General features: G+C 32.3%; 1 protein-coding gene across 2 annotated transcripts; it reads left to right on the top strand.

The window, feature by feature from the left end:
- Positions 1-1,385: 1,385 nt before the first annotated feature.
- On the top strand, positions 1,386-16,364 carry LOC139527298 (uncharacterized). 2 transcript variants are annotated; one of them, XM_071322653.1, is made up of 10 exons: positions 1,386-1,512; positions 2,475-2,603; positions 3,169-3,369; positions 5,938-5,986; positions 11,360-11,450; positions 12,108-12,201; positions 12,935-13,120; positions 13,722-13,825; positions 14,804-14,878; positions 16,190-16,364. In XM_071322653.1, the coding sequence occupies exons 1-10, from the start codon at positions 1,440-1,442 to the stop codon at positions 16,274-16,276; spliced, it is 1,089 nt and encodes a 362-aa protein (XP_071178754.1). In that variant the 5' UTR covers positions 1,386-1,439; the 3' UTR covers positions 16,277-16,364. The 2 variants fall into 2 exon arrangements, with proteins under 2 accessions (XP_071178754.1, XP_071178753.1); XM_071322652.1 differs by having other exon boundaries at positions 3,169-3,381.
- Positions 16,365-16,797: the final 433 nt, after the last annotated feature.

Here is a 16,797-nt window from a genome sequence, read left to right as displayed (position 1 = left end):
ATGTGTCATCCATTGTTCAGAAGCATTGGAAAATTATAGAAAATGATTTAAATCTAAAAAAAGTATTTTCATCACCACCAGTCATGGCCTTCAGAAGACCTAAAAACATCCGTGACAAATTAGTGACTTCTGTATTAGTAAAGCAGCCTACTCCATCGCCCGGTTGCTACAAACAATGTGGTCGAAGGAATTGTTTGTGTTGTAAAGCTGCCAATACAAACAGTTCTTTCATCAGCTCCGTTACTAAACAAAATTATACCATCTACTCAAATTCCAACTGCAAAACGGAGAACTCAATTTATATATTAACATGTGACACTTGTGGCATTCAGTATGTGGGAGAAACAATGGACAAATTTAATATTCGGCTTAATAACCATCGTTCATCGTACAAAACCAATAAAAACTGTCCTCTCACAAGACATCTTCGTTCTACGAAACATCCTTTTGAAAATGTCACTTTCCAAATTATAGAAGTCAACACCGAGTGGGACACCACGGCGAGAAGGAGAAGAGAAAACTTTTGGATCCACCAACTCCACACTTTAGAACCTGATGGTCTTAACGAAAAAGACGAGAAAAGATACAGGAAAGATAAAGAATAATTTAAAAACAAAGCATCGTCCTTTTTATCCCGTAATATCGGCCAATGGACGTTGCTAATTTCAACTTCCAATTATGTATTTTTAAGGCAGCTAAATCCAAGAGCAACATATACATGGAGCTGCAAAAAATTATTTTTTTATTTTTAAGGCAGCTCAATCCAAATTCAACATAGACATTGAGCTGCAAAACTTTTTTAAATTTTTTTCTTATTTTCAAGGCAGCTAAGTTCAACATATACATTGAGCTGCAAAAGTTTCTTATCATCTACATCCGATTTCACCTGGATAGATGCACGCTTGATAAAGCTAGTTGGTCTAGCGAAATATTGCGTTTATTTTCATCATTTTGTAAATATTTTAAACATTCTTATATTTACATATTAAATAGTGTGTTAAAATTACATTGTTAGGCAATCTATAATTTTATTTGTGTAATTGAATTAATCTCTGTACTGATTAATCCACACTCCCATAGATTTGTATGTCATGTGCTGCTATTTATAGGCACTTATATATTATGTATATATGTATATATGATTTCTCATTTTGATTTTCTATTTTGTAGGCTGTAGTGTACTACGCAGCGGTGATCCGGTATCTGATGATATCGGGACTCTTAATTTTCTTTTTTTAATAAAATTATCACAGTAAGCTGCACATGCTGGCGAGCTATTCCTATGAAACAAGTGTTTGTTTTTATTTTATGTATACTTTATATACGTTTGAGGTGACGAATTAAAATATAACTACATATAGCGTTTGTTTAACACATATTATATTTCACGTGTACTTTATTATGGACTGAACATTAATCAATACATCACACAAAGACGTATGTATACAAGAGATATCGAACAGACCGTCAAAAACAAAATGAAAACAGACACTCGGGATATTATAGATGAAGGTTTGTAGTAAATATGGTTCGGTTGTAGAAATTTGAAAGTATTAACATTTGTCCTCGACTAAGATACCACTTCAATTTAGACGCACTGTAATATCCACCTCTGACACTGTCTCGTTTACATTGTTTTCCTACACGTACCATACATGTTCATGAATGTTAGAGATTGGTACTTAGTAATTCTCGATGAGACAGCAAGCCAGCTACACAGAAAAAAAACAAGACTGCATTTACAATTTGTGAGTGTGATAACTTGCCAGTTTATTATCATTGATTTACTGTAGGTTGGGCCATAAAACAAGAATATGTTTGCCCTAACCATACCTACCCACAAAATAGCTGCCTACTCAAAATCTTTAATTGTCCTGGTGTGAAAAAGTTTTTGTTTAATCAGATAGGCATGAAGACTTAAAAACCTCTGACACTTCAATTTGTCTTTGCCGAAAAAAATAAAATAAAATGCCTACCTTAGTACCTACCCGCTGTCTCGACCTCTGGGCAGTGTTTCGGCAAACCAAAATATTTTTGATAAGCATTTGCTGACAAATATTGTATATGAAAAATATCCAATAAGCAAATTTACAACACACGTACCAAATATTGAGATGTAGATAATTCCAAACGGAATAAAAACGTAAATAAAAAGGTTTGAAAATCAAGTTAAACAATGGAATTGTTGTTTACTTTATGTCCAGTGACATATATTGTAAAATGTAGAAGAACATCAACACCTTTTCGGAAGTAACACTATTTACATGACTTTTTTGTGTATTGTGTTGTGCATACAAATTAAATAAGTTTAACTAGAGACTTCCGTTGGTGTAAAGTTTTACCAAAACATGTAAAAACTACAATTTTGTATCAAAATGCATTCAACGGCATTATTCTGCACTGAGTAAAGTTTTGATTTGATCTGATGGAAATATGTAAGTTTTTGAAAAAAATAATATCTATTCTTTTTTCAGAGATTATTTTACGTGCTAATTACGTTTTTGGACGCATAAATCCTCCAGTAAAATGTAGTAGCGTCGACGAAATAGATGTCTCTCACTTTGTGTTAATCTATCAGGCCCTGACAGAGGAGGGAATTCCAGGTTTGTGTCGATTTATACCAGATATTGATAGAAACGACAAATTCCATGGTTACAAGGCAACATTTACTGTATCTTGAAATGAATGAGAAAAAAACACGATTTAATTTTTTTTAAATACGTGAAGTATAATCCTTTCTACGTTATTTTCTTCAACTTGAGACCTCAATATTCTATAAACGGACTCAAACATGTTATAACCATATAAAAACAGCCAGGTAACACAGATTCAATTCTCATCGGAGCAATTGACAATTGAAAATGAGCTTTAACCTTATTTTGTTACTATTTACAGATACAAGAATAATTAAATGTTACAGTAAAAAAAATCTAAGAACAAATGATAAAATAAGAACTTTTGAAACAAAATAAGGTCGAGCAAAAAGAGTTTTGAATTGAAGGTCAATTAGGCCATCTCACTTGAGTGTTTATATTCCAAAACTCTGGGGTTGGTTTTTTTTTTCGGAAAAAAAGATTTAAATATTTCTCGATATTTCGATTTTACTCCTTTGAGTAATTGTAAAACAAATGATCGCCTTATCTTGTAATGTTTATTTCGTCCTTATAGGGTCAAAGAATGTGTCTTCAGAAAGAACAAAGCAAACCATTGGCCAGTTTATGATCAACAGCATATCAGACGACATTCTCCAACTGCCATTAGATCACGTGACAGGCAAGGGTATTGTGGATAAAGACAGAAGAGTTCTGAAAGATCTGTTAGACATATTTATCGAATTGATCGAAGCGTCAGACTTTGATCCGGAAAATAGTTTGTTTACCGGTATATTTAATGTTAACTAAAGTGATGGTTTATAGAAATTGATTTTAGAAATTATTGAAAAGAAACATTTATTCATGTTTAATATTTGTTTTATTGGACATAGTTTACTTCTAAGTATTGCTTTCCTTGTTTTCATAGACAAAAGTCAGTTTTGATGTAACAATCGAGAGATATCCAATAACGTTACAAGCATATTTACAGGTTTTAAAAGTCAACACCTCTAATGCATCGGCTGCAAGTCGACCGGATTATTATACTTAAAGAACAGTACATAACGAAATGAAACGCTTATATCTAATTCAACCAAAAATAAATTCTACTTATAAATTTGTTCGAAACAATGCTGTAAAATATTTTAAAGTTTAAATGCAAATATTTGATTCTCTTTAATATGTCAGGAACAACAAGTTCGAAACAATGCTATGTATGTCAAATCTGTTTAGTTCAAACAAATTTTCTATTCCCTTTATTCTGTCAGTAGATAGATATAAGAAGATGTGGTATGAGTGCAAACGAGACTACTCTATCCAAGTCACAATTTATAAAAATAAACAATTATAGGTCAAATTACGGTCTTCAACACGGAGCTTTTAGCTCACACCGAACAGCAAGCTATAAAGGGCCTCACAAATTCCTAGTGTAAAACTATTCAAACGGGAAAACAAACGGTCTAATCTATATTAAAAAAACGAGAAACGAGAAACATTTATGAACCACATCAATAAACGACAACTACTGAACATCCGATTCCTGACTTACGACAGGTGCAGACAATTTCAGCGGGTTTAAATGTTTTGATAGGTACCAACCTTCACCCTATTGTGAAGAGTTGTTTCATTGGCATTCGTACCGCATCTTCTTTTTTTTATACCATAGTGTAGTTTTTCCAGTGGAGGTTATATTCCAGAATATTAACTTCTCTTTGAACAAAAATTATGAAGAACCTTCTTTTCTATAGTTTCCTAAAAACGCGTGAAATACTGACCACTGGACGTTAAATCAATAAATCCAGTGAAGATCATAATACAAAATATTTTTTGAAATTGCTTTCGGGCCCAATGACATGAAGAAACATCGTTCCCATAACACTCCTCCTTTTCTGTTGTAAGAAAAAATTGTAAAGAGATGCATTAATTAGTTTGTCTTTTACCAATAATCAAAAATATTTCATTATAAAATTTAACATATTTAGCTTAAATAGTGCTGTATTTATTACAGCAAATTAATGACAATAAAATTGTACAATCTTATATTGTCGAAGTGAAAGTTGATTCGGGAACCAATTGCGTACGGATTTCAAGTTGTTCATCCGTAAACAAATTTTGAAAAACTTATATCAGTCTTCCATGTAGCAAATTGTTTCATTTAGCAAATTGACCAACTGATAAAATTCTCTAGATGATTAATACTACTTTAACATGTACACTGGAGGTTTGGAGAGTAAACTATGAATATACGATAAATATTTATTTAATTGTCATTGGTAAAATGGTAAGGTTTTTTTAAATTGATTTTTTAGTAATGAAGATCAAGCGGTTTATTTGAAGACAGTAAATATGTTTTTTTTTTAATTTAGTTCAAAGCCCGATTTGTCAAAGACTATTCAGATAATACGACACTTATTTGTGGAGTTTCTTTACCACAATAACACTTTAGATTAATAGATAAGTTATTTATCTATCAAGTCGATAAACATTTTTAGTATTAGTGATTTATAAATATGTATTATTCACAAAATCTGGGACTATCATGATAGTAAAACAGTCCCAGGCAAAATCAATTGATGAAAAAGGAAAATTGAATGGAAGGAAAATATAAAAAATAATATAAGTAAACATCGCTCTTAGGTTTTTCACTTATTTCGCACGTGTTCCATCCGTGCTTCTGTGTTGATTGTAAATAAAGGTCAGGATTCGGTCAACTTTGGCAACACAAGCTGAAAATTAAATAAAAAGCCATAGTTTGCGATCAACAATCTTCAAATCAATTTATGTTGTCAATCGAACGTTCTTGTTACGAAACAATTGTAATAAAATAAAGTGCACACACTGATGACTTGATTTTAAAAATGTCTGCATGCATTGTGTCAATATTCATAACATTAAAAGAAACAAAAATTGAAGTAAACCTTAATATTAAGGACTTGCAACATACAATTAATTACCAGTAAAGAAGACGAAACATTTCAGTTTGTGCACTCTTGTTTAAATATATATAAATATACTGAATACACTAGATTATTCAGTGCAAATACAGTTTAACTTAATGAATTTCGTACTGCGACTTTGGCGAAATTAGTGCAATTAGATTTCTTTATCTGGAGATAATCCGCTCAAACTAAATAAATGATAAGGGTCGTCCTAATTTTGCAAGAAAGGCGAGAGTTGTTTTTCTCCGTGTTGACGTCCTCACTGTGACTTTGAGATGAAGAACATCAATAAAAGCACTGTTTCTTTGCTCTTTTTGTGTTTTTTGTTGGTTTGCTGTACGTGTACTGATTTTGTGTCATGAATGAATACCACATATCCTTTGTTTTCTACTATTTTCTCGTTTCAGACACTTCTTCACTTTTGACGGATAGCAGGACTATTCCATCAAACATCAGGTATGTAAAATGTACAAAAGTGCCATACTACGGAAGCCCATAGGGAACCTACAAAAAATAATATTATATAGTTATCTCAATATATATATATATCGTTAATTTGAAATATTTATTTCGTTATCTCGATATAAATATCTTGTTATAACGATAAATTCATTTCGTTACTTCGATATATTTATTTCGTTATTTTGATATAATGATATTGTTACTTCAATATAATTATTTCGTTATCTCGATTTAAATATATAGTTAAGGTGGGGTTGTTGAACCTTTTTGGAAATAACTCATAAATGAAAAATAATTATACAGATATCAAAATCTAGCTGAGAGTTAAATTGATCAGTACAAGTCATTTGTGATCTACTTCTGCCGAAATTTAAGTTCAGGTTGATCTGAAAATTCGTTTCAGAGCTAAGCTATAGTTATTGACAAAGCAAGTCGGTATCTACGATTTAATCTGCAATGCTCTGGTGACCCTAATTAACCCGAACGACATAGGAGTTCGGGTTAAAGGGTCATCCAGAGCGTGCAGGTTAAATCGTATATACTAATTTGATTGGCCAATCACTGTTTTAACACATGACACCATCAATTTACGTGATCATTTTGGAAATATGCGGACGATAAACGGAATCAGCTGCTCCTATGAAAGTTTCCTGTAGGGTTATATCAATCTTTATTCTTATAAACCAAAGTACAATGGTACAGAAAAATATACAAATAAATTAACATAGTATAAAGGTTAAGAAGGAAGATATACGCTTTTATGGAGTTAAAGATTGGTATTACGAAGTGTTTAATTAATATTTTTTTAATATTTAGCCTTCTCTCATATTGAAATATTTTTTAAAGGATTGCTATTTAGTGGTAGAGTTTTTTTTGTTTTTTTGTTTCTCTAATTTATCCTCATCTCTAATTTATCCTCAATTTTTATATAAGTGACGATATTGTGTAGACACCTTTCTATTTGAAAACTGTACTATATGTTGCCCTCTAGATGTCATTGGTTTGGTTTTTTTCGTTTGATTATTGTCTCACTAACGTATGATCATACACCGGGTACCTTTTTTAGGTTCGTTTGGTGTACTTTTTAAATGCGAAAATAAATGAAAACTGAAAGGGTTGTTGAGTATAAATTGCTTGCCTTTCTTTGCGACCTCTAACCTCTATTTAAAAATATTAAGTAAACTGAAGAAAAATGTTTCGACGTTACGCGCGATGTTCGTACTTCATTGAAAAAATTGACGTGTTCGGCAAAATACAGGTCTCAAAATTGCAAATTTGTAACTTAAAATAAATTTCTGTTGTAAGCATTTTAAAATAAAAGGTTTTTCAAAAGAAAAACGAAGAAAATAATTGTATAAACTATGTTTTATGTTATATACGACAAGCTTCAATTTAAAAAAAACGGGATTTTTTAGGGTGTCCCGCGTTACATGTTTCGTTTATTGTTACAACTGAACCATGATTTGTATCTTAACCATTAAATATTTAAAAAAACGGATTTTTCCATTGTCTTACAGAAATGTTTCTTCAGTCATTTACGCAATATTTTAAAATGTTATTATAATTCCTAAGAAAAAAATGCGTTCCATACAACTAAGGCAATTTTGTTCCACTAGGAATTTTTAGGGGGATTACAGTTTTGAGAGTTCAAAAAAATTAATATAGAATTGAAAAAAGTTAGAATTTTTATTTCTACGTCAATGTTATTTTGCTTGATTTTTAAAAATTTTTAGACAAATATTCTAAAAAAATATAAAATGATGATTTATGGCTGATTTTTCATGGGCTTAAAATGTTGTCGCACTTCCATTTTTTGGCATAAAAACGTACTTAACTCAAATTTACGGCAATTTTTTACTTACCCGTGCAATGATAAAATCGAATTGAAATGATTTTTCGAAATGTTATCATTCTCAATTTTCAAAAAATCTAAAATACATCAATTTCCTATTAGTAATTTAAAATCACCGTCGAGTTTTTGGAGTCTTACTAGAATGTCGCACTAGTTAATCTACTAGTGGATACAAACTTCACATTAATATTTTACTCACACCCGGACAAGCTAATATATATTTTATGTTATTCATGCGACGAATGTATACTAGTTAAAAACTCAAGTGCATGGTAGCAATGAGGTCGTGCCTTTATATATTGATATTTGACCTGATGAAAAACATACTGACGAAGACGACACAACTGACACTGAATATACAATGACTGACTTAATTGCAGAGAGAACTCTACTGTCCCTATAAAAGGATGAAGAAAATGCAAAGTGCTATTTATTTTACGCATTTACTTGCCCTGAAACTCTAAGAAAAATTGAAGATGACGATTTAGCGGGGCGTTTCTAAAAAAAAAGAAAAAAATGCTTCATGGACCGTACTTCGAAGCATATTTGAATAGATTCAAAATAATCGTTTTAATTGATTAGACAAAAACTTACAGCACGATACTACACGAAATAGTCGTTATTATGCTATCAGAGCAGTTACTCTCCAGTTAAGAGTTAATTTCCGATTTTTACCTACGTCCCGAAGCCGTCCGTTTGGACTCTCGTACTAGAAAAAATGAAACTTCAAGGTAGACTATATATGCAATGAATGTTGCTATGACAATATATGATTTACAGACATAAAAAAAACCATCAAGATTAACATAGACTTACAGTTTCTAGTAAATATCCTTAGGAATGTAATTTGTTTCAAAGGTGAAATAGAGATTGAAAATATAACTGCGATACAAAGCAATACGTTCCAACAAATTAAGATGCATTTATCAACCAAGCTCCAGATTCTTGATATCTTTTTTGTTATACCGACGCTAGTAAACAGTGAAGGTATTAAAAGACTTATTTAGTTATTGTTTCCATGTACACACCTATAAAATGGAATGTATTGATCACAAACCATTAAACAAACACGCATTAATCATTTGTCAATAACATAAACGTTAGTAAAGTTTAACTTCTTTAAAAGATAAGCTTGTTTACCGAAAAAGTCGCGACGTCGTGTTACACTTGTACATGTACGAACATCGCGCGTAACGTCTTCTCTTTTCAATCTCTAACTCCCCATCCCCCATCCCCCTTCAAAATTTTGTTTTCTACTGTATTAAATTTTTGAGAGTTGTCTGAGCTAAGCTAAGTCTGATTGATCTGCTGCTGATCCCCCTAAAATATTAGGTCAACTGAATAAAAAAAAATGTTTCTCTTTTCAATCTTTACCCCCCCCCCCCTTTCCCTCTCCAAATTTTGTTTTCTACGGTATTAATTTTTGAAGACATGTCTTGTATAAGCAAAGACTGATTGATCTGCGGCTTACACCTCTTTAATATGATCCTCATCAAATTCAATCCTAGTCACTAGAATGCCGGGCATACTTATCTTATTAGTCGTAATAAAATCCATTGAGTATGAAATCCACGTCAGATTTACTTTAATTGTTTATTCTAACATACACCCCTTTTTGACAGAAGTTACAAAAAAATAATTTTGACTGTGAAACACTGATTTAATAATTATATTGACAAAATATTTTGTTTTATGTCCCCACCCTTTGTCATGTTTAGCCTAAAATCGTCAAAAAATGTTTTAAGTCTCGCTACACTCGGTGATAATTTTTTTAATATGATAGAATAACGCCCCTTTCAAAATTCAGAAACCGTCCCTAAAGGTAAAAATAGATTTGAACTGTGCAGTATATCTGAGGTAGTTGCACACCTTTGCTGTGCATTATCCAGATAATAGCACATTAAGAACAAAAAGAGTTTACCCATGTCATGTGTAAAATATGTTTGTTAAATGTTTCTAGTTAAAAGCTGCAATCTGGAATCACTATTATCGTGAAGATGTACACAATACAATTAAACAAGAAAAATGATAGGTTACATTTAATTGTTAAAATTGAAACCTCAATATAGAAAAGGACGTCAATGGGGAAGTCACTTGTCATTTTTGATGCATATATGGATCTGGATCTGTATATGTTTTAACAGCCATTCCTTTGTGGACTTTTAACAATCATTACATAAGTTATAGGCCGTAAGTTTTCTCGTTTGAACTGTTTTACATTGTCATTTCTGATGATGTATGGGTGTTTAGAGTCCGACTATCCTGTCTGGATATCGCGGACTGTAGCAACCTATTCTATAGACTGGAGTCTGTCGGTCTTTTTGCCTTCATTTTACTCCGACTGCGTTGGTCTTGCTGGTACGGAGTATCAGGACGTGCTGCTTGTATGGCGGATTGTATTGCCTCTTTGGATTGTTCATTGTAGACAGGCGATGTGTGCGGTGGTGTGCGCAGTAGGTCTGGGTGGTCGATGTCAAACCCATCTTCATAGTCGATCCTACTGCGCTTGCCTCTGTCATTGGTGGAGGTGTAAAATACCAGGCGGTGGCAGGCCTTGTTGGGGATGTAGGGACTCAGGTGACAATATCCCTATTGACTGCAACCCCAACTGGTTCCCCTTTGTACTTAGGTGGTGTTAGAACATGTCCAACTACGCTGTCTCTTGCCTCTGTTTGTGTGTTGGTAGTTTGTTGGACTTGCTCAGCAGGTATCACGAAATATATTCTATTTTCATCTACTTGAAATTCAGGGTGAATCTTGAATTAATTAAAACGATAAACATTAAGAAATAATACAAATTACTTAATTCATGCGAAATATGTTCTATTTTCATCGATTGAAATTACAAACTCATTGTCATTTCTTGTCATTTCGGTGCCTTTTATAGTTGCATATGCGGTATGGGCTTTGCTCATTGTTGAAGGCCGTACGGTGACCTATAGTTTTTAAGTTCTGTGTTATTTTGGTCTCTTGTGTAGAGTTGTCTCATTGGTAATCATACCACATCTTCTTTTTTTATATTCCTATATATGTAAACGTTAAACAGCATCCTCTTCTATAAATATAAAAACCAAATATTTGTGATACCAACTCTTAATTTTTTAATTTTGTTATCTGATTTCTATACATTATTTCTTGTACAACAGAGGCTGTGGTACTCCTCTAGTCATTATTCATACTAAGGATATATATCTATTGATTTTTGTTCCATGCCTTGAGAGATATCGAGGAATGCATGGGTGCACTGATACTCTCATTTATTCTGATGATATATATCTATTGTTTTTCTTTCAATAGACATGCCTTAAGAGGTATCAAAGTTTGCGCATCACAGATGGCCTCATTCATACTAAAGATATATATAATCTATTGTTTTCTATTCAATAGAAATGCATTGAGATACACCGAAGAGAGTGCCGCGTAGATGCCCTCATTCATTCAAAGATATATATATACATTTATTGTTTGCTATTCAATATACATTGTCCTTATTGTTATTGTTTTCTATTCAATAGACACGCCTTGAGAGATATCGAAGTAAGTGCCGCGCAGATGATGGGGTCGATATCAAAATTACACGATGCTGCATCATCAAAAAAGCCAAAGGTTGGTTAACAATATCATTGTTATTTTAGAGCAAGATCCTCTTACCTTTCTGGAGCACCTGCGGTCACTCAAATTTTTTGTGGCGTTTTCATTTTTGCTTTTTTTTTTAATTGTGAGTCTCCTTATTTGGTTTTTGACTATGTGATTACTTGACTATTTTTATAGTAATTATTTGAATATCTTGTTTAAAAAACCTAATGATTATATGACTATATTAGCAACAAGTTTGTGATTATATGATAACTTAGACACTACTTTGAGGGTCCTCATTTGTCTTCACCTAATGAGTTTGAAATTACCTCTGTTGTCTTCCACTTTACTTGTTTAATACTTAAACTTCAGCCGAAAAAAATAAAACAACAATGAGGTTGTTATAATTTAAAGTAGATGAAAATAGAACATATTTCGCATGAATTAAGTAATTTGTATTAGTTATTAATGTTTATCGTTTTAATAAAGACAAGATTCACCCAGAATTTCAAGTCGATGAAAACAGAACATATTTCGCATGAATTAAGTAATTTGTATTATTTATCAATGTTTATCGTTTTAAGTAAGACAAGACTCACCCAGAATTTCAAGTAGATGAAAATAGAACATATTTCGCATGAATTAAGTAATTTGTATTATTTATCAATGTTTATCGTTTTAATAAAGACAAGATTCACCCAGACCACGCCTACACAGTTTACGTCATCGTCTACCAGCCCTGTTACATGGGGAAAAGTTCTGTACAATTATCAAGACAAAGGTAATTGCCATATTTTTTTATTTACATATGAATATTTTTAATGTTCCGTGTTGTTTTAATTTTCAATAGAATTTGTCAAGTCCTACATATTTGTATTGCTATCGACGAATATTTCCAATTAAACCCAAACAGTTATGCTTCCTTTCGACGAGAGTGTCTGGGTTGGCGTTTACAGATTTATCAATATTAAATGAACAACATTTAAATTTTAATGAACTTTGCCCCAAACATGTATGACACATTTGCCACTGGACGTTGAGCAACCCACAGTCAGTCATTTATGATGTGGTTTGTGTATAATATTACGTTGATACTTGATATTTGGTACTTGATACTTGATATACAATTGCATCATCATGCATTCATCTTAATTTGTAAAAAGCGTATGTATACAAGGACGATACCCGTCCTATTCCAGTGACATCGAAATATTCATGCGAATAACTAATGTTCGGTCGGATGTTCTCTCTAGCCACTCCGGCTTACTCCAATCGGCAATCATCGGGTGAACCCGCTCTTCTCCTTCTATCCAAAGGTTCGAGTTGTGACGAATTCGGCTTGCTCTACCAACAGAACTTTAAATATGTCCATACATGGTCAATTATGTAAAACTTATGAGATATTTGTAGTAAACCCTTGATCTCTTAAGGCTGTCAACATACAATTATGTTGTTGAAGTCTCATTAATCTAATCGTGAATATCAATGTATTTGTTCTATACGAATTGCAATAGGTAAACAGAACAAACAATTTGAAAGTCAGCATCAACCTGCAAGAAGAGCCCTAGGGTCATTGTCTAACTATTCCCCACGTCGTTTGACAAAGGCTTGCAAACCTAAAGCCGTCATCAGTACAAAATGCAAACGCTCCAGTCCAGTTGTTTTACAAAGGAAAAGGAGTACTGTGAGGACAAGACCAGGTCAGTAACTTTAATGTTTAAAAGTATTATGTAAGAAAATTTTAACTTTTATTTATTTTTGTCCAGGCATAATGTAAAATTCTACTTTTTTTATCTTTACAAACATTTTTCGAATTTTTGTTCATAAAACATGAATAAACCAATTCATCATAGATACCACAATAAGAGTTTTTTCTTACACCAGACGCACGTTTCGTCTACAAAAGTCTCATCAGTGACGTCCTTAATAAAAAAAAAGGTTAAATGACCAATAGGTCCGAATGGTTTTGCCAAATACATAAATGAGATATAACGTACGTTTCAATGAAGCACGAATTAACTCCCTTTAAAAAAATACAAACGCTAAAACACATCACTTATATTGGAATTATTCATCTTCAAGATAATTCATTTCCAAAGAAAACAATACATTGCCATTGAGACAACTTTTTACCAGCTTCACCGTGTGGATCTCAACAACATACAATTACCGTATGACAAGTTATAAAAGGCCACAACATGACATTAGCAAAGTTCTGACTTATGCACAAAACAGTAAATGGAAAACATGTATATTCTGACTTGGATTCGGTATTGTATATAACCTGTATTGTACTCACAGTCAAAACAAAGATACTAATCAAAGAAAACAACGAACAAGCATTAGTCGACGAAATTGAAAGAGTTAAAGGAAGACGAAAAGAAATCACACAGCATATTATTCAGGTATGCTTATACATGTATCTATATTGCTCCAATTTGTTTTTACCTCTCAATTATTAAACAGTTGATTTCAGATATTACAGTTTTTTTACCCAATTAACCTATGGAAGAGATTTGTTGGGGGATATATTGGTGGCATTTCAAAAAGTCATTAAGGGCATACGATACAGTTACAGGGAAGGTAATGACGTTGCTAACGTAAAATGTTATTTTCGCGACGTCAAACTATGACATATCGGGAAAAGATGCATTTTTCGACTGATTTTTATCATTCAAACTGTTTTAATTTGAAAACGAGTGCATGGACCCCTATTTTTTAAAACAGCAATTTGTTTCATTTTGCAAGGAGATTATGTGACCAAAATTTTATAAAACTGTAAATAGCGCATTTTTTTTAATTTTGATAAACATGCAGCAAAAAATTACGTTTTTTCCTCTATTCATGAACATTTGATAAATATAGAGTTATTTCGGAATAAAAGTTGCATAATTTTTAATGATACTTATAAAATACAGAAATTACCGATTATTTAACAAAAAACAATTTGTGTTTATCTTTTAAAACAAAAAAGTTATGTCTTTCTTTCGAAAAAGAAAATACGGACACAAATCTGAATTTTGAGCAAATATACAAAATTTCGACCTCATTTTACTCAAAAAGTAGCACATGAAGGTATATTTTTTATTACATATTTGATTTAATCAGATAAAAAATAGCCTATATGCAAATTTTCATCAACTGGTAAATACAGGTTCAAAACTGTATCGTATGCCCTTAAAACGTCGACACATCATCAAAAGTACGTTCAAAATATTGATATGTTCAAATATGTTTCAAGTTTTAAAAAAATTGTTCATACAACTGCAATTCTTCTCTTGAATGTTTGAATGTAATTTAAGTTTCATGGTAGTGCGAGTAAATAGTACTTTTATTTTGAACTCTAAATTCACTTTAATCTGTGTCTATAATTTGTTTGTTAGTTACAGAATGAAGATCAGCGTTTACAAACACTCCAGTCCATCATGAGTAAAGAATTGAGACTGTTACAAATTGGTGTAAGTTACTTAAATACGGATGACTCGTATGTAGAGAAAAATTGATCGATTGATGCCGCCTGCTTTATGTCCAGTTATAAAACAATAAGTGCATATTTAGCACGAGAAAATATTAACAATTGCTACAACGCTTAGGTTAAACAAAATAGATTTGTTGGAATAAAAATTTGGAAATTTTGACTTCCACTTTAAAGGAGGGACGAAAGATACCAGAGGGACAGTCACACTCATAAATCGAAAATAAACTGACAACGACATGGCTAAAAATAAAAAGGACAAACAGACAAAGAATAGTACACATAACACAACATAGAAAACTAAAGAATAAGCAACACAAACCCCACCAAAAACTAGGGGTGATCACAGGTGCTCAGGAAGTGTAAGCAGATCCTACTCCAGATGTGGCACCCGTCGTGTCGCTTATGTTATAACAAATCCGGTAAATAGTCTAATTCGGTTTAAAATGATGATACATTTGTATGTTAGATAGGCCCTCTAACAGGCAATCTACGGACCCCTCAAATGGCTGTTGAATAGATTTACAAATGTTGAGAGAATGTTGCACTCCCCATATACGTGGTCATGTATTTATAATCTAGCACAGCCAAAACGGACACCCCTTTCTAGCAACATTTTACTTTTACTTGTATCTATGACGAGTTAATGCGCCACTCGAAATAAGTATGAATAGTAATTACTATTTATGCTTCACAAATGTGAGGCGAAAGATACCAAAGGTAATACTCAAACTAGTAAGTCGAATACGAACTGACAACCAAATGACATAAAACGAAAATGCCAAAAAGACAAACAACAGTATACAAGACAAATCATTAATGATCTGTCGGTGTTAGGTTGGGTTGTCTCGCTTGTTATGCCTATGTCTATAGCTAGATATTAAGAAATCTTTAACCCGTCATTTTCTTTGTTTTAAAGTAGGCAAAATGACAGATGTTTTCAATTCGTGCCGTTTGTTGATATTATCTAGCGTTAGAATTTGTCAAGTTTTATAACTCCTCTTTGGTATTAATTTCCTCTCCTTCCCCCTGTTTGTAATCATCTTAGATTACGTAAAAGATAAAATCACGAGGATCATTTAAAACGGTTTATCCGTAATCATAAGGCAAAATCAAAAGCTCAAACGAATGGATAACGACTGTCATATTTCTGACTTGGTACATGTAGAAAAGGGTGGATTAAACCTGTTTTTTAGCTATCTAAACCTCACACTTGTATGAGGTTTTTTTAAAAACATTTTAATGATACTATGTAGAAATTAAGTCTTGAAAATTTGTTTTTACTTCCTTGCAGAATTCGATAGAGCCAAGGAAACTACAGAAGAGTTTGACACGACGCAATCCGTCGTCAGCTGTTACAAGACCAGTCTATTTTAGGTGATACAAACATATGACCAGTTGACCTTCAACTCTTGAGACAACTTGTACTTATTTGGGCAGTTTAGAACAATTAAAAATTGAATTTGTAATATTTTCAACTTGAATATTTCGCCAAACTAAAGATTTTCTTATCCAAGGCATAGATAACTTAGTATTTGGGACAACTTTTTAGAATTTTTGATCCTCAATGCGCTTAAACTTTGTACTTGTTTGACTTTATCATGACAATTTTGATATGAGCGTCACTGATGCGTCTTATGTAGACGAAACGCGCATCAGGCGTACTATAATCCTGGTACCTTTGATTACTATTCACCTCATATATGACAAGATTTTGCATATTGACCGGTAATTAATATCTTACGTCATACGCAGTGGTCAGAAAACTAATTATATAGCGTGATATTAAATTAAGAAAATATGACAATATGCCATTGATACAAATATGCACCAGAGACAATTAAAGATGACCGTATGGCCATGACATAATGTAAAATAATTCTAACGAATTATATTTACGAA

Source organism: Mytilus edulis, chromosome 6 (assembly GCF_963676685.1).
Source record: "Mytilus edulis chromosome 6, xbMytEdul2.2, whole genome shotgun sequence".
NCBI lineage: Eukaryota > Metazoa > Mollusca > Bivalvia > Mytilida > Mytilidae > Mytilus > Mytilus edulis.
Note: the sequence above shows the minus strand (reverse complement) of the source record. Positions and strands in the feature narration are given on the sequence as shown.

Coding starts and splice junctions, on each gene's coding strand:
- LOC139527298 (XM_071322652.1), top strand. CDS start 1,440: ATGTATACAAGAGATATCGAACAGACCGTCAAAAACAAAATGAAAACA. Junction 1,513..2,474: donor TCGGGATATTATAGATGAAG/GTTTGTAGTAAA, acceptor TTCTTTTTTCAG/AGATTATTTTACGTGCTAAT. Junction 5,987..11,359: donor ACTATTCCATCAAACATCAG/GTATGTAAAATG, acceptor TCTATTCAATAG/ACACGCCTTGAGAGATATCG.